The sequence below is a fragment of the Lissotriton helveticus genome, chromosome 2_1, assembly GCF_964261635.1.
Source record: "Lissotriton helveticus chromosome 2_1, aLisHel1.1, whole genome shotgun sequence".
NCBI lineage: Eukaryota > Metazoa > Chordata > Amphibia > Caudata > Salamandridae > Lissotriton > Lissotriton helveticus.
In genome coordinates this window covers 1,340,580,330-1,340,599,064 of record NC_136059.1, presented here as the reverse complement: position 1 = coordinate 1,340,599,064, position 18,735 = coordinate 1,340,580,330, and the positions used below count along the sequence as shown (strand labels likewise).

At 45.3% G+C, this 18,735-nt stretch overlaps 1 protein-coding gene across 1 annotated transcript in view; it reads right to left on the bottom strand.

Moving 5' to 3' along the window:
- KLHL8 (kelch like family member 8) overlaps positions 1–18,735 on the bottom strand; it is a 335,665-nt gene that overhangs the window by 58,503 nt on the left and 258,427 nt on the right. The window contains exon 6 of the mRNA XM_078676272.1: positions 9,913–10,024. Coding sequence (XP_078532398.1) covers positions 9,913–10,024 — 112 coding nt within the window. The remainder of the gene's footprint in view (positions 1–9,912; positions 10,025–18,735) is intronic.

Genomic DNA, 18,735 nt, shown 5'->3' with positions numbered 1-18,735 from the left:
AGCCCCCTTGGTATGGCAGTGTCACTTCGAGGCGCTGTATGCGGAAGGAGGGGGGGGGTCAAAACAGCGATGGTATCATAAACACATCCAGTCCTACAGGGGTTACTTTTACTGAAAAAGAGGTGAGGGAGGCCATTAAAAACTTAGCCGCAGGAAAAGCACCGGGTCTTGACGGGGTGCCAGGGGACTTGTTTAAGCAGGAACCGGGGATATGGACACTATACCTTACATTGATATTCAATGCTATTCTGGGGGGAATGGAGGTGCCCGATACTTGGAGGGGAGCAGAGGTGGTCCCAATTTATAAAAAGGGATCCCCCCTGCTTCCCGCCAACTACCGCCCCATCAGTCTCATCAACATATCCCAAAAACTCTTCGGTAGACGGATTCTGAATAGACTCCAGGCCTGGACAGAAGAGATGAACATCCTGTCCCCTTATCAGGCAGGATTTAGGCAGGGTGTATCGACCATAGACCAAATTTTTAGGCTAAACCTCCTTTATTGGAGAACAGCTGTAATCGAGGGTGGCACTTTATACACTATTTTTGTAGACTTACGTGCCGCCTTCGATTTGGTACCCAGAGCAAGGCTGTGGAGAGTCATGGAAGAGCTGAACGTCCCTGGTGATATTTTGGCAATCCTGATGAGACTTCATCATAACAACTATGCCCGCGTAAGGTGTAGCAAAGGTGGCAAGCTAACCGAAAGGTTCCCCGTTCGCAGAGGGGTGAGACAGGGTTGTGTGCTTGCACCGACCCTGTTCTGCCTCTTTGTGAACGGGGTTGTTGCCCACCTAAACAGGATTGCCAATACTGATGCCCCAAAGTTGACAGGTAGCAGGGTGCCTGCAATTATGTTTGCAGACGACACCCTGCTGCTGTCTAAATCCCCTATGGGGATCCAACGCATCTTGAATGGCTTTTTAGAGTTCTGCTCTGAACGAGGATTGGAAATCAACCCACAAAAAACTAAATATATGATTTTGAATCCCAACCCCCATAATCGAGCCCCACCCAGGATAGGCACAGTCCAACTAGAACGTGTGCATAATATCGAATACTTGGGGATTACCTTAAATGAACATCTAACGTGGACGTCTCACCAGACTAAAGTGACCATCAAACTGGCTCAGTTGGCGGGTGGCACCATGCGTCTGGCGAACAAATCCTTTTATCGCCCACTAACCCCAATCATGCATATTTACAAAACTCAAGCCCGGGCGGGTGTCACATATGGGGGTGAGCTGTGGGGTCACTCTCAACTCCCTAAGTTACAGTCAATCGAAAACAAATTCCTGAGACAGGTCGTTGCCCTTCCCCAGAGTACTCCTCTACTCCCCCTCAGATTAGACCTGGGAATTCGACCAATAACAGAGGAGCTGGGACTCAAACCCCTAACCTTCTGGAGGCGTTTGTGGTGTAGCCCAGACCTTATAAACTACAGAGAGGAACTACAGGAATTCCTGGAGCTACGGAATGCCAAGAGGATCCCGTGGATGATCTACGTCAAGGGAATGCTAGAGGAGATGGGCTACCCGGAACTATGGACGGATCCTTCAAACTCTTGTGTAAAGACTCCAAAAAAGGTACTCGTGAGAGCATATTACGAACTGATGCTCACAAGAGCTATTGATGCCACTCGAGAAGGATCCTTGACGCACTTGTTCCTAAAAGCGAAAGACTCTTACTGTCTTGAAAGTACTCTAGACGCTATTTCTCCTGTACTAACAAGAAAACTATTTTTACAATGGAGATACGGATGCCTTCCCCTAGCATCATTTACAGCGTCATGGCAATCTCGCTCCACCGTAGAAACTTGCCCAATGTGTGCTCATCCGAAGGAGGACGATGTTCATGCTGTCTTCTTCTGTAAGGGCTATGAGAGGAGTAGGAAATACTGGTTAGTCCCGTTACTCAGGAACTTGGGTTTTAGATCTTTTCAACCTGCTTATAGAGTTTTAAAGACAGACCTCTCTCCCACTGTAGTTTTTGCCCTATCGAAATTTTTGACCTCTATGTGGTTCACTCGAAGCAGATTGATGAAAAGACTTGTATAAAAAACCCCTCGAAAGATATATACCGTTTTACCCCACCCCTTGTTTTAAAAAAAAAATGTCTTAATTATTGGATCACATCGTGTTTAAATGGTTTTAAGTTTGTATAAATGCTATGCATCTTTTATGATCTGTGATCGAAATAAAGATTTTTGAAATTAGAATAACGATGAGCTGGATTCTCTATGTATGGTTTATACAGCTCTTTTTGGAAAGAAAAAAAGGGGTATTCAGCCACTGCAACGTCATACTGACGCACTGAGTTGTAAGGTCAATCTGTAACTACCTGGGAGAATCTGGGATAATATGCTGCTGCACTCTTTATAGGCCACGATTATGTTACATACTGTATCCCTGACAGTCTACTCCTATTTGTACAAGAACTACACAGAGATAATTGGGCCCAGGTGGAATTAGATTTCGAGCGATCCCTCTTAAAGACTGATCTAAGAAATGGCCTGAGACAAGGGTGTGTCCTGGCCTCTATCCTGTTATCTTTCATCTTGGCTGATCTACCAAAATACTTAGCCAATCTAATAGCTTCAGCCCCAAAATGAATGACCGGCATGTAAGTTGCCTCATATGTGGACAATCCGTGAATTTTTGATTCAAACAGAAATCGGCCTTCAGAGGAAATTAGGCATCTTCTAAGACTATTGTAGTAAGAAAAAACTAACAGTCAATATGGAAAATATTAGAGTGCTTCAAATAGGGAAGAACATGATAAGGTCAGTTTGGGCCAAAAATAAAGTTAAAATTGAGACAGTTAGTAAATATAAATATTTGAGGAGGTGGTTCTCAAACAATCTTTGGTGGAAGGATCACCTTGCTTTCTTGGAAGCCAAGGCACTCATCTGTAGAAGGGCTAAGAAATTCTATCACAGCTCCCTTCTCGAAGACTGGTGCTGGCAACCTACCAGGGTATGATAAGGCCGCAGTTCCACCAGCACAGTGCCAAGGTGGTCGGTATTGGTGGAAAATCAAACTGGGACCTTGAAGAGGGCAGGTGTTTAAAAGGACTTTCTTTCTCTCTCCCTCCCTCCATCCATCTACAATGATTCAGGCAGTCAGTCTAGAAACAGGACTGACGGGATGGACTAAAAAAAGGTGAAAAGACATCGCCCAACCTAAATGGCTCACCAACTGCTCTCTTTAAAATAAACAAGGAATACTGTTCCAAGGTCCTCACACATCTCTTTACTTTATGTTTAACCATGCAAACAATTCCAAAGTTCACCAGATTTGAACCAAGTAGGTATGTTGCAGAATCTTCGAGAAACAATTGACCTAATCCAAACTTCGGAGCGTACTTGATTCACTATAAAAGGCCTCCAAGATGGCCATCAATGTTCTGTATTTATCTATATTGTTTTTATATTATTACTCTATTGTTGATTAAGGCGATGACCAACCTTATTTTTTGCATTCCAAGTTGCTTTTTTTGTATGCAGCCTGCATACCCCTACCCGATATAATTACTTTGATAATCGCATCTCAAGTTTTTGAAATGTCGCATTTTTCTTGCTAAAAGCACCTATCAAAAATCAAGACATTTGTGTGGCAATTTTATAGAAATGGTAGCCAGCTGTGCCTAAACAAGTTTTTAGTTACATTTTGCTTGTTTCCTAATTCTGGAAGAAGAATCATTGGGTAGGGAGCCGAAGCAGGCCTTCGAATTACCCATCATTTAAAAATACGTTTTTTGTGTGTGTCAATTCTCAATCTTTTAAAAATATGTTTATTGTGAGTACAAGCAGTCTCAGATCTGCATGTGCTTCCATAAGTTTTACAATACTCTCTATTTAAAATGTCTTAAGATCCTATAAACTTATATTCAGGAGAAATTATAAATAACATGTAGGCCCACATGCATCATTGTTACATTTTGCAATTCCTAATTTGCGAAAAATAAGGAATCGCAAATTAAGAAGTGCAAAATGCTATGCATCATTATTTTCGGTATTCATTTGTGATTCGGTAAAAATCGCAATTTTTACCGAATCCCAAATGAATACCGAATTCTTAAGTTAATTTTCGCAATTCCCATTGATTCCTATGGGCCAAAAGGCCCATAGGAGTGAATGGGAAGGCATCAGCAAATTGCGAGTGGCACTTTGAAAATTTCATGGGTGCAGGGGGGGGGTCCAAAGGACCCCCCCATGCACCCCTGAAATTTATTTTTCGCATCATGTTTCACACACACATGTCCTAAGGACATGTGTGTGTGAAACATGAATGTTGAAAAAAATACATTTTCAGCATTTTAAACACTTTTTCCAAATTTACCGAGTGGTTCAACCACTCGGTAAATTTGGCACCTTAATTGCGAATTTGCACTTCTAGAAGTAATGATGCATTGCTTTTAAGAAATCGCACATCTGCGACTTCTTAAAAGCACCCGCAATTTTAAAACTCGCAAAAATGTTATGAATTCTAAAATTGCTTCATGCATCCCAAAAAGCACTTTTGCATTCGCTAACGGCCGATTTTAAGGAATCGCACCGTTTGCGACTACAAAAATGCTTGATGCATGTGGGCTGTAGTTCCTCGAGTTAGCCACAAGATGTGCCTCGACAGATGGAAATGAGTCTCGCTCAGCGGGAGGAGGTTGGGTCCTGAGATGTTATTCTTTTGATGTCTTGGGTAGAGCCATCATGGCATAGTGCCAGATTTTCCAGAGGTTTTGTTACCGCAATTATTTTTCTAGAGGTCTGGGGCACAGCAGGTTTTTTTTGGACAAGGTATATGTTATGGACCTGCTCGACCTCATTACTGTAGAGCATTGTTAAAAGGTAAGATTTCTCTCTAGCCATCCTTTTGCTGTCTTGAGATGAAAGGCAAAGCCCCGTTGTTTCCAATAAATTGTTTAACCCTGTTTTTGAAGGGTGTAAAATACATCAAGGATATGTGAGTAGAGGGTCCCAGAATAGTATGGACTGCTTCACACCTTTGAATGTTTGTTTACTGCTCAAAGATTTGTGAGATTCGGCAGTTAGGGTGGAGGAATCGGTTTTGAAAATATTGAAAAACTTTTGAAAAGTTGTTTGGAAGAAGCCCAACTTTCGCCCATTTGGTGGCAGACTTCTTTTTCTTATGTTTCTTTCTTAGCCTTTTCCTTTGTCTCTTGGTTAGAGGACGGAAATCCAGGTACGGTGCAACATTCGCGGTTAAGTACTTGTGGGACAACTTGGCTCACTGGTGCGATTTGGGGCAGTACAGTGGCGAACTTAAAAGGAGGATGGCTTGCTACTTCATTAACTACAAGAACTTCAATCTAGATTTGTGCTGTGCTCAGCATAGTCTGTTTTACTGTTTGATGCTACTTGTTCCTTTTTGAGTGATTTTATGTCTGCTATTATACAACTTAAAACCTTTGCTAAGAAGGTGAACTTCTCAACTATCCGAGAGCAGAGACAGGTGTCTTTTTTTAATTCCTCTGTTAAGGTGTGCTGGCAAAAAGTTGAGTTTAAGGTATCCAATTTTCCCCCGATTTCTGAAATCGAATTTGCCATGATTTGTAGTAGGTCCAGCTAAAGCTCTAGTTTAGTCAATTTAAACTTCAAAACCTTTGATGACTCATTCAACATTGAAAGGAGCATCTACCATATTTGAGGAAGAGAAGCCTTATTCAAGTAGCTACAATTGTTCCTACGCATTAGGAGGAGTTTAAATCCGACTCCGAGTATGGTTTACCTTAAACTTCTGAAGTGAATTGGTTGGAGCAATACATTGGGAGTTCTGATCATATTTGGTGTCATCCGCAAACAAAAGAGGAAAGGAGCTTTTACTATCTTGCAACTCTTCAGAGTGACTGAGTGAAGTGGTTGAACTTTACATAAGGGTAGATCACAGTTTGCCCTAAAGTTGTTTTATTTTGGTTTGTGGATGGGACACGGAGGAGCCAAAGTTTTGGAAAATCACAATTGGAGTTGCCATTTCCTTGTACTGTTTTGTTAAATAATCATCAGTTCGCTTCTTCATGCCGACTGTCTTAAAGAGGAAAAATGCTACCAAGACGGTCGCAACACTGCGCACTATCCACAAATGGTCACAAAGTGACCCTCTAGGTCATTGAATACAATTTAACAACCCTATATCAAAAATGAATCACACGAATAGCAAATATACTTGTAAATGTAAATCTTTACAGGTAATTGTTGAAATCCCCAAAACATTTTTTTACATTGATGAAACGCCAGAAGACCCCCAGACCGTTGTTTCTTCTCGCGGTTAGAACCAGGAGTCTGTTTCCAACAAAAGACTTTGAATCAAAGTGGTGACTGTTCGTGTTTTTCGCACTTGCATCACCTGAAAATTGCCGGTATCCGTTATAGATTTTGAAGACTCCACTGTCTACCTCATCCGAGGTTATTCAGAAGGTCTCCCCACAGGACAGACAGATTGGCCCCTGAAGAAGGGACTCTCAGGTCCCGAAATGCATCGGGCCCACATTTAAAAAATGTTTTCGTAAACAATTGATTATCTGTCTCTTTGTTTATGTTCTCAATATACATGTATTAGGAATTCATGCTTTTGATTTCTATGTGAATGCAACTAAAAAATGATATCAATGTAAAAAAATGTTTTGGGGATTTCAACAATTACCTGTAAAGATTTACATTTACAAGTATATTTGCTATTCGTGTGATTCATTTTTGATATGGGTTGTTAAATTGTATTCAATGACCTAGAGGGTCACTTTGTGACCATTTTTGGATAGTGCGCAGTGTTGCGACCGTCTTGGTAGCATTTTTCCACTTTTGTCTATTGACCCCTGTTAGACAGCGAGGGTTACACTGCTGCACCAATTGTGTTAAGATTCTTTATTTGTTATCAATATTTGATTACCTTTTGAGTACCTTTAATTGGTGTGCGCTTCCAACCCCACTTCTTTTCTCAAATTACAACTGTCTTAAAGAGTCAGGTGCATATTTTTATCAGCTTCTTTTTAATGCGTCTACAAAGAGGGGCTATTTCAGATCGCAGTCAAACAAAACTCATGCTTGCGAGCCAAAAAGACAAAATAGTAACCCTTTTATGCTTTTGCTCAAATTTGTATGTCGAGTAAAGGGAGGGATAATGTATGCATCAGTGCTACTGTGGAGGGTGGGAGAGAGAACTCTGTAATTTTGCAGTAGACTATCATTCCTTTAAAACGGAGATAGTTGACTTAGAATGACTACTGCAGTTATGTTGACAGGGCTGCTGTGATAAATTCCTGGCCTGACAAAATGCGACAAAAAAGGATTACTATACTTTCAAATTAAACTAGCTCAAGGAGTGATGTTATGGTCTCCACTCACGCACCCTGGGACTCCTCTGCGTGGCGCAAGGGGCGAGTGCTCCACTGACAGGTCCTCGCTAGGTCTTCACTGGGAGTGGGCAACTCTTACAGCACTTGACAAATCCATCACACACACCACCACTTTTGGACTACAGGAGGTAGGCACACTCACCTTACAGGGTCACCGTGGGCCTGTAGGCCAGAGAAAGGAACAGCAGTCCTCCTAACAGGGGCATGAGCGCTCCTGGGTGGCTTCTGCAATGCTCAGGTGAATCCAAAGGACTCGCTTGTTTATATCCCAGAACCCTCCTTGACAGTCCTGCGCCAGTTCAAAAGGTGTTTGAGACTTGGGTGTTGGATTCTTGATGTTGGCTTGGATTCCCGGAAGTCTGGTGTGGACCATAGAGCTGTGCAGGCTGGTGAGCTGAGTGTGTCTGACGCACTGTGGTTTCGAGTCTCATCACGCACAGAGTCACGTCCAAAAAGCAAACAGTGTGTTAGGGTCACAATTAACGTCTACTACTGATCACTTGTAATTTGCTAAGTTCACAGCGAGTTCTAATAAGGTAAACTTCCCCATTTAACGTATCTCATCTTCCTAATTACCTGGAGTTTTCACAGCCCGCACAATTACTGGGGAACACAGCCTTGGAGAAGGATTGGCCCATGGATGTTCACTGACAGAATCAAAGCATCGACCTACTCAAGACAGACTAGAGGAGATGGGGCACTGAAGAATTTAAAGCAAAGCCAACTGGACTTGAGATAGCCACTTCAAGGAGGATTGGTCTACTTGATGACGTACTTAAATATATTCAACAGCACACACTGAGGAGTGCAGTTCTAAATAAGGACATGTTTAGACACGTAGGAGAGGAGAAGCATTCAATTACACTTTTACAGAGGACAGGCCCAGAAGAGGGTTGATATAGAGGATGATGGGGTTCAAAGTATTGAATAGCACCAACACAGTGGACAACAGGCCTAGAACCATGAAAAAGCAACTCAGAGGAAAATAGGACTAGAGGAGGACTCACTTAGGAGAGGCTGATTTAACTAACAGTACTCTATTCGGCAGCCACAGGGATAGGCTGGCCTGGTGGAGGGCCGAGGGAATCAAGACAAGATGAAAAATGATTTGCTGGTAACGATCTGCAAAACCTACGAGGAGCCAAACAAAAACCTGTAAACCGCTTTCCATCACAATGAGTGCAAAAGAAGCTGGGTTTGATGACTGAGAAAAGACGATAACACATGCGTCATTGTGTCTAGTTCTGCAACCCACACAACGTTTTGTGTCTTGTTCTGAAGGCTCATCTCTATCTGGTACGGTCTAAGTTCTCTAGTCCCTTTCAGTTTACGGTATTCTCAACATTTCACCTCGAGTCTTGCTACTAAATTTAGGTGGCACTAGAATTTTATCACAATCAGGAGGTCATTTCTGGGATATTGAGTTCAGTATGAGAGCTTAGATCTGGAGTGGTATTCAGTTCAGTAGACCAATTAAACGTTAGTGTGTCTAGGTCTGAATGAGAAATGAAGGTTAAATTGAGAAGATCTGTAAAAAGTAGGGCTGATGTGAGGAGGGGGTTAAGTGAGATTGAAGGGGTAAGTGAGATTGAAGGGGGTAAGTGAGATTGAAGGGGGAGAGTGAGGTTGAAGAGAGGAGGGCGTGAGGTTTATTTAGAAAAGGCTGACGAAGACGAGGGAGTGGAAGGGAAATTAATTTAAGAATGATAAAAGAAGTTAAGATCATGTAAGGATGGATGAAGCTGAGAATGGGGTGAGGTTTATGATGGAGTGAAGCTGAGTCAAAGACAAGATTTGAGCGTCTGAAGGTTAGTGTAGTGCAGGTGTCAATTTAACTTTTAAGACAGCACTATGAAAGGGTAAACATTGTTTTGGAGAAGCTTCCTACATGCGGTAGTGGGCGGCGAGTGGCAGGGGATGGGGGCTGGGAGACAAAAATAAAATTTAAAAAACACACTTACCTGCTCACCGCATCGTGCTCCTCGCTTCTCCAGGCACAGGTTCCCAGAGTGCACTGCGGCCAATCCGGACACTGCTTTCATGCTGCTGAAAGCAGCATCAGGATTGGCCTGAGTGCCAATGATTTGTGCTCCCTCAGACTGGGAGTCTGTTTTTGCTTGCTCCAACCTATCAATGCAGCTGGGGTTGGAGAGAGCTGCACTGCATATGTGGTTTGGCCAGCCATCTCAGCTGGCCAATCCCACATGCCCAGTGAAGGCAGTGTCCAACACTCCCCCTCCAGCCAGTCACCACCCTGGCCTCGCCCCCAAGTCTCGGCTCCGAGAGAGAAATAAAACGATAATAAACAGAAGTTTCATTTTTCATCTTTCCAGCGGCTGGCAGGTGGATGACACTCCTCCGCTATAGCGGAGGAGCCATGCTGCATTCATGAGAAATGGGAGCAGCACTGGGTGTTCCTCTTTTTGTTTGCTTCACCAAAAATATTTTTAAGTCTCATCTCTTTTATTCTCAGAAAATTAAATATTGCACAGAAATGAGTTAAAGGCCAATGTACATATTGCATGTATGTATGTCTGCACATACCTTTTTGTATTCATTGATGCTTTCATCACCCACTTGTTAGTCTGTGGATCGAACAGTTCCATGCTTCCCAAATGCTCATTGCCATCATGTCCACCAACTGCATACACTTTGCCTGATAAACACAAATTAAACTTGTTAGTTGAGCAAAACACTGCACCGATAAAAGGAAATGCAGAGCAACCATAGAAACCAAACTGAAAACAGAGCATGTACAGTAAACAAAGGTGCATTACTTTCTAATGTAATATTCACTTGGCCATCAGCTTTGTAAACCAGCTAACAAAACATTTTAAAGGCTATAATAAGTGAGTCCCTGGTTGCCTTCTGAACGACCGCAGGCAGCTGTAGGAAAAACTACATTTGTACTAACTCTGGGTAACCGAAGACCTAATTTCTCTCACCCGGACTCAACTATTACATTTTTTAATTTATCACATTATTTCACCAAATATCAAACCTGTTCCAGTTTTACTTTTGCTACTGTAAAGAGGTTAAGCTTATAAAGCAAACAGACCCTCACCCTCCATTGCAAAAGCTGCTAGGTAATGTGACAAAGGAACTTTAAAAAAGGTGAGGAAAAAGCTAGCTGCTATGCTGGATACAGGGTAAGTTGAATACAGAAAGTGAATAATGGAATGCTTCAATTAATTTCAACCACTGGTAATTACTCTGGTCTCATACCTGTCCATGGTTATTTTGCAGACCATGCCGCCTCAGTTGGATCCAGCCGTATGCAAATCATTCTTGACCCTGCTCCAGTAGGAACAGTCTCGCCCCAAATGCCAAGCCAGGTCCTCCCTGAACTGAAACACAAGCAACCTAGGACCGGTTTCATCTTGATTAGGGCTCAGGGCTTAAACAGTCTTGGGTTGCATGCTTTCCAGTTCAGAGAGGACTTGCCTTGGTAGCTCAGGCGGAACTGTCCCCACTGGAGCAGAGTCAATACTGATTTGCATACGGATGGTCAAATCGGAGATGACATGGAGGGCCAAAGAATGAGGTATTCTCCAATCACCTTTTGTGTGTATGCATATATGGTAAAAACAGTTTTCCTCATTCAGAGAGAAACGTACCACTCAGGTCCACATTATTCTACCAAGGGAACCCAAGATACAGATTCATAGCCACAGACGTTTCGCTTTCTTACACCCACAACGACTCAATGATACATTCTTGGTATGAATAATGCGGATTTGAGCAGCTTCACTTCTAAATCATTTTTCAATTAGTTTATTTGGGCAGGTGTACAAGCGGCTTTACTGTCTAGGGCTCAAGGGAGCAGGGCAGATGAGGTAAGAGACTAATAACAAAATGTCAAGATAATATCCCCAGGAGAAGAGCAGAGATGAATAGATATTTGCAAGTCCTCCTCGCACCAATGGCACGCTTGCCATCTAAGTCACATCTGAAAGAAAGCTGTACAGCACCAAATGAACACAACTTCTGAACAATAGATATGACAAACTGACTAATATTGTCAAAACGTGGAGGACAGAGTGCCACAAGCAAGGTCTGCCCTGGGGACTTACACAATTGATATCTGGAGGGATACCCCCCCTGCCCCCCCCCCCCAAAAAAAATTACATGAACAGTGATACTACAAGTTCACATACCACCATCTTAAGTCCAAACACAAACAATTGTGTGGTAAGATATCCGCTATCATACATCCTCACAACACACGATAATCCGTAATCCAAAGAACACATCCTCCACCAATACACCCACTGTGATGTCTACACAACCCATATCATATGGTAACACACCCACAATCATACATAGACACATCATAAGCCAAGCACAACCACCAACATACTCTAACACACCCATTATCATGTATTCACAATCTAGATATGTTAACAAAATCAGCATTATAAGACCACACACACACACCAGCCATCATGAGGTAATACCCCCTCAATCTTATGCCAACATGCAAAAACAAATCACAAAAAATGACTCCCTTTCAACTTCCGTTTTTGGGGAATTTCAAGTTGACTAATATTAGGAAGTGGGATTCACCATGAAGGCCTGGTAAGCAGGCATGCCATGAGGGTGTTCTAGTTTCCTTCCCCTTGGCCCCGCTGATATCCTATGGATCATCATGCAATTGTTCCCCCATTCAGCCCTACTGAATGACTCACCAATTACCTGATGGGACGGAGAAGTCCCTTGAGTGCCGAATTTCTTGATCCTTAATGCTGATTTTTTTGTTGTCTTAGGTTAACACTGATCATGTGTATGTGCCATGGAATAGGCTCGTCTCTCAGACTGTGTCTTGTTGAACCGGGAGGGGTGCCGAAAGCGCTACCCTCAAAGTGGTGAAAGGCTAAGAGTTGAGAAGCACAAGTGCAGTGATGGCAGCATTTCGTGTAGTGATCAGTAGGAGTGACCAGGTCCTTTTTACCTGTGTCACTGGAGCGAGTCCAACAGGCTCGCTCATTTAAATTTCTGCGGCTTTGTGCTCAACTCACTCTAAGCTTACATCACTTTGGTATGTAGTCCTGTGCAGTGCATCTGTGATCTACATGCGCTGGGTGTATGTGTACCTGTATATGGGCAGGTATAATGCATTACTGTGCAGTGAATGTTTGTTATATGCGTAACTGTGTGTGGTACAATACATGAAGGATGAAGAACTGTGCAGTGCACGTACTGGGTGTGTTCCTGTGAATGGTTCAATACATGGAAGTTCTGGGTTCCATTTTGGGATACCCAGGGATCCATGGTAACAATTGAGGAGAGGAGGCAGAGGTTTCCTCCCAGACAGATGTGTATAGCTGCATTCCTATAAGCTGGGTGAGAGGTTGGAAGAGAAGCTCTGCAAGACTTCTGCCTGTGACCAGATTTGGGGGGGGGGGGGAGGGGGGGGACACCTGCTAGTTTCCCAGCTGGGTGAAGGGACCTCGCCTAGGGAATCCAAGACTACCTGTCCTGGAGCACCTGCCTACTTGCCAAGACCATTTTGCCCTTGTGAGGAAGAGGAGTGTGTTGGAGGGAATCGAGGTCCAGAGGGGCTCCCCGTAGCAAAGTGTGAAAAGACAGCTGCTACACCAATAAGGTTGTTGTCTGTGTGCAAGGAAGGATTAGTTACTTATCTGTAATCCTAGTTCTCTTCCAGGGGTATCCTCATCAAAGTCATAAGCATTAGAATATTCCCGCGCATGGGCGGGAATATTCTAATGCTTATGACTATTGATGAGGATCCCCTGGAAGAGAATGTTGGCGACCCTGGTATGCCGGAGATGGGCCGCTGTTAAGTGAGCTGTGATCGCTGCTGCACCAAACAGGTCACTGCCAGTGTGCAGGTTAAGTCAGCGACCCAGTATGCCAGGTGGAGCAGCCGTGAAGAGAGCTGATGTCATGATTGTGTCACAGCCCTGTGAAGTGGAAGCACAGTGACCCACATATGCCAGAGGGGGCCACCAGGACCAAGCAAGATGTGTGGCCTGGTTCAGATAGTCATCGGACAAGAGAGGACACAGTGTGACCAGCGACGGTTGGGGACATTAAAAAATGGTGAGGCACACAGACAAGCTCACAAACAAGTGCACATACACATACGCACACACACAATTCCAATCAAACACACCCACACAATCACACAGCAAGTCAGGAAAGCAAAAAAACAAAAGTTTCACTTAACTTGCAACATGTCCTCACGCTCTCCAGTCTGTTGTCCTGACACCTCCGAGCACAAAGTGACATAGGAAAGCAAACTACACCTTATCCAATTCCAACACTGCCCAGAGCAGCATCTGGATTGGCTGGGGCAGGCTGCCTCAGCGCTCAGAAAGGCACTGGAGCCCTGTGCCTGCTCTACAACCCAGCTGTCTAAGACAGCTGGGTTGGAGACTTTGAACTGCACATGTTGGTTTGGCCATAGCAAGGTAGCCAGCCAAACCGACATGTGCACTGCAAAGTGAAGGAGCCACTTGTCATTGCTGCCAATCAGCAACAATGATGCAAAGGCCCCACCTTGCCCTCTTCATTCGGCAGAAAGCTGCAAAAGTAAAATGGTAATAAGTAAACTTGTAATAAAATCATTTGAATTACCTATTTATTTTTCCAGCTTTCTAAGCAGCAATGTTGGGGAGGCGACACTCCTCCGCTCATATGGAGGCACCGCCACTGGTGGCGACCCTACCAGGCCTGAGCAGTGACAGAGGATCAGCACCAGGATTTCGGCACCCTACACCCACCTTCACCCTCACCAGTATCCCCGGAAGAGCAGAAGAACTTACCCAGCTTGGATGAGCAATGAGAACCCCTCAGCTTCTGCAGGACCACATTTGAGGCCTCAAGGACAGCCAGGTTAGCCTGTTGTACTTTCCCCCTCCTGAGGCGACAAGCCGGGAGGCTCTCCTTGCACTCTTGCCTGCTTTTAACCATCAGTTTTATTCTGTGTGTTTAGCTTGATTTAAAAAAGCTTATTTAGGCTCGATTTGGAAAGCCTTTCTTAATTAATTGCATTGGGTGCAGGGCATCTGTTACACATCGTAACCACTCGTTTTTCCTGTCCTTGGACCTTCCCCGACCAGTCGCTGCCCGGGCCGCTCTCAGTCGAGCATTGACACTGAGAGCACGGCCCCGGGGAGGCGAACTTGGTTTCGACGGCCATATTGGGGGTATTCCAGCGCTCGGACGCGCTCTAGTCGGCCATAAAAGGGGACGTTTGTCTTCTCCGCACAGCGGACGCGCATAGCGGACGGGCCGGACTCTAGCCGGAGTCATGCCAGAGTCCTGCCCGTCTGCGCCCGTCAGCGCCAAGGAGGCGCCAGGGGCCTGGCATGCTGCCCTGCCCCCTATTACCTCACCTGATGACAATGGGGACCTGTCAGGCTCCCTTATTTCTCTCAGACCCCCCCGGCAGGCGTGCCATCACACACTGCTTCCCGAACAATTACATCTTGGTCTCATTTGTAGCTGCACGCCCGACCCTAGTCCGCTAAATCATGTCTACGCCACTAAGTCATCTAGGACTGAGGTGATACAGGATCCTTCTCCCCCCCCCTAAAGAAGTGGGCTTCCTTATTAACGCCCGTTCTCTGGTTAGTAACAACTTTGCTTTCCGAGATTTTGTCTCGGAAAGAAAACCCTCCTGGGTCTTTGTCACCGAAACGTGGGGCTCGGATTCAGCTGGCCCCGACTTGATTAATGCCCTCCCCGATGGTTATGCTATGGTGAGACAGGATAGAGAGGACCGCAGAGGGGGTGGAATAGGCATTGTATATAAGAATTCCTTTACCTGTCGCATGGAGCCCCTCCCTTCTCCCCAGAAATCCTTTCAGGCCCTTTTCTTCTCTCTTAGTACCTCCCCGAAAGAAAACTTTGCCGGTATTCTTATTTACAGACCCCCGGGCTCTAGGTCTCCATTTGCCGCCGATCTACTTGAAGTAATCGAACCATTTATTAATAGGCCTTCCCTGACTATCCTTGGAGATTTTAACTTCCATTTAGAAAATCTCAACTCGGCCGACACCATGTCACTTCTGGATTCGCTTGCTTCTCTTAGCCTCTCCCAAAAAGTGTTATCCCCTACCCATTCTGCTGGCCACATCCTAGATGGGGTGTTTACGAACGACCCCAGGCTGGAGATTGGTTCCCCTTTGACCCTCTCCTGGTCGGATCACAAAGCAGTCCCCCTGGAATTTGTCTCAGGCTCCCTTCCTGCCCCTCCCACGGACATGAACTGTTGGGTTCTAAAGAGGAACTATAGGAACCTGTCCAATGAATCACTTGGCCCTCCTATTGCCAGCTTTAAGCCTCCCCCTCTCAGGATATCGATACTACTGCCCGTGAGCTCGCAAGTACCATCTCTAGGGCTATGGACACCCTTGCCCCTCTTAAATCTCACTATTGTGCTAGGAAACGCCCGTCAGCGCCCTGGTACTCCGAAGCTCTTAGACTTCAGAGACAGGAGTGTAGGAGGCAAGAAAGGCTGTGGAGAGCTCAGCCTGATGCCGACCTACGGATCAAGCATAAAAATCTCCTTAAGAGCTGCAAAGCGGCAGTGTTAGCCGAAAAGCAATCTTACTTTTCCAAGCTAACTTCATCTCTCACCTCCCTGGGTGATCTCTTTAAGGTGGTAGATTCCTTATCTCTTGTCCAACATCCTGACCCCATAGTTCCCTCTCAAGAACTCTGTGATCAGATCGCCACCTTTTTCCACACTAAAATCCTGGATATTTACTCAGCTCTTCAGAGTCATAACCTCACTCATGTTCCCCCTTCCAGCTGAGACCACTCCTCAGCTTCTAACGACATCTACTCCAATTTTCCCCTCCTCACGACTGAGACCCTGGACAAACTCCTAGATTCGACTAAGTCAGGATCGCCCCTTGATCCCTGTCCCCTCAAAATCCTAAAAAACTGCAGGGACACTTTACTTCCCCCTTTGCTGGAAGTCATGAATAGATCCATCTCCAGTGGTGAGTTCCCAGCTTCCTGGAAGACTGCCATCGTTAAGCCTCTCCTAAAAAAGGCCTCCTTGGATCCTGGGATTTTGAAGAACTTTCGTCCCATCTCCCTTCTTCCCGCTCCAGCTAAGATGTTGGAGGCTCATCTGAATTTCCATCTTAGCGCCTTTCTGGATAAGACTTTCCTGCTTGATCCTTCTCAGCATGGCTTCCGAAAGGCGCATAGCACTGAGTCAGCCCTTACAGTGGTGGCCGACAACATAGGTCCAAGGTCGATAGTGGTCAGACTACTCTTCTGATCCTACTCGACCTTACAGCAGCATTCGACACCCTGTCCCCTACCATTCTGGCCTCCCGCCTCAGTGAGACGGGGGTGAAGGGTCTGGCTCTGAGCCTCCTCACTTCCTTCCTTAACTATCGGGAGCAAAGGGTCAAACTGGGTGACTTCCTTTCCAATGCCATGCCTCTGCAATGTGGGGTCCCGCAGGGCTCCGCTTTGAGTCCCACACTCTTCAACGTTTATGTGGCCCCTCTTGCTAGGCTTGTTAGAACCTTTGGACTGGAAGTACTCTCGTACGCCGATGACACCCAGATCATGGTCTCCCTGTCCCAATCTGTCGAGACCACGGCCCTAAACTTTCGAAATTGTATGGAAGCAGAGGCAGGCTGGATGGCCTCGAACTTCCTTAAATTAAACGAGGAAAAAACGGAGATTCTGGTCTTTGGTGGAAATAAGGAGATCTGGTCAGATGATTGGTGGCGCCAGACACTGGGAACTTGTCCCCAGCCTTCTTCTGTCGCCCGTAACTTGGGAGTCATATTTGACACCTCACTTGCTTTTGACAGGCAAGTAAACAGAACGGTCTCCACCTGCTGCGGGGTTTTAAGGGTATTAAGAAAACTTACCCACTACCTCTCTCCTGAGGCCCGGAAACAGGTTGCAGTTGCCCTCCTATCCTCGCGACTGGACTACTGCAATGCCCTATACCTTGGCATGAGTAATAAACTACTCCATCGCTTGCAGGTCGTCCAGAACGCGGCAGCGAGATTTGTCGTCAGTGCCCCCAGACGTTCCTCAGGCACTAGGATTAGGAGAAATCTCCACTGGCTCCCGGTACATGCCAGAATAAAATAAAGAAATTTGACCATCACTCACAAGGCTCTTCATGGTGCTGGTGCTGAGGGCATCAGGACCCTAGTGTCGACCTATGCCCCCGGCAGAGCCTTGCGCTCTGCCGGTCAGAATCTGTTGACCGTCCCCCGAGTCGCTAAAGCGAGATGGGGAGGTAAGGCCTTCTCCTCTCTAGCCCCTAGACTCTGGAACGAGCTCCCTTTGGAACTCAGGGGCCAGGAATCTCTTCTGCTCTTCCGAAAGGGTCTTAAAACTCTGCTCTTTACTGAAGCCTACTCCTAGGCCTCCATACCCTGTATCTTTATATTTGTACCTGGCTTTTTTCCATCATCTGCGCCTTGACGCCTTCGGGCAAAGTAGCGCCTTACAAATTTCTATTCAATCAATCAATCAATCAGTCGCAGCATGTTTGGGCCTGTGGAAGACTTACTGGAGGCCACCGCCTAGAGACTCCAGCGGCTCCGATCCTGCTGGTAAAACTGATTTTGAGCCAGTCTACCCTGGGGGAATTGCTTCCAGGTCAGCACTTCGCTGCTGGAACACTTTTGACTAAGTCAAGAATCGAAGTGGGATTCCTGAGACTCGGTTTACTAGTAGGCCTTTACCTGAATGTTGCCAATAGTGTATGGAGAATACCCACTATTGCTAAAATGAGAGAAGTGGAACTCAGGAATCCCCTAATGAAACACTAGAGCCCTCACCTCGGGGGAATGTGTTTGGTTATGAGGGTCATATTTTACTGTGCAGTCATAGAAAAATACTTCTTTTATCACAAAACCAAGTATTTAACTGGACAGTAATTGATTGCTGCTTGTATTTTGAGTTGTGAGCCTGAGTTCTCCCCTCTGTGCCTACCCCTTTCTAAGAAGCCTTGGACTGCTAAACCTGCGCTACCACAGAGAGTACAGGCCTGAACGGGTAGTTAGCCCAATTGCTCAGGATCTATAGTAGGTCAGGCCCCGGGACTCCTTGTCATGATTCTTTGTTGGCTTGGGTAAACTTTACCAGTTACCAAATTAAGGGTTGACCCATAAATGGCTGAATTTGAGGAGACTAGATGTGACTTGGTGATGTTGACGGCAAAGCGCAAGGCGTAGAGATGTCACAGTTTCCGTATAGGCGAGAATTTGTTGTTAGCTTAAGAGCTTGATCAGCCAGTAATGCAAATAGGGGGAAACGTGAATTCCCCCCTCATCTTAATTGTACAACCACCCCCACTAGGCATTTGGTACATAACCTTGGAGCAGCGGTTATGCCAAAAGTTAGGACTTT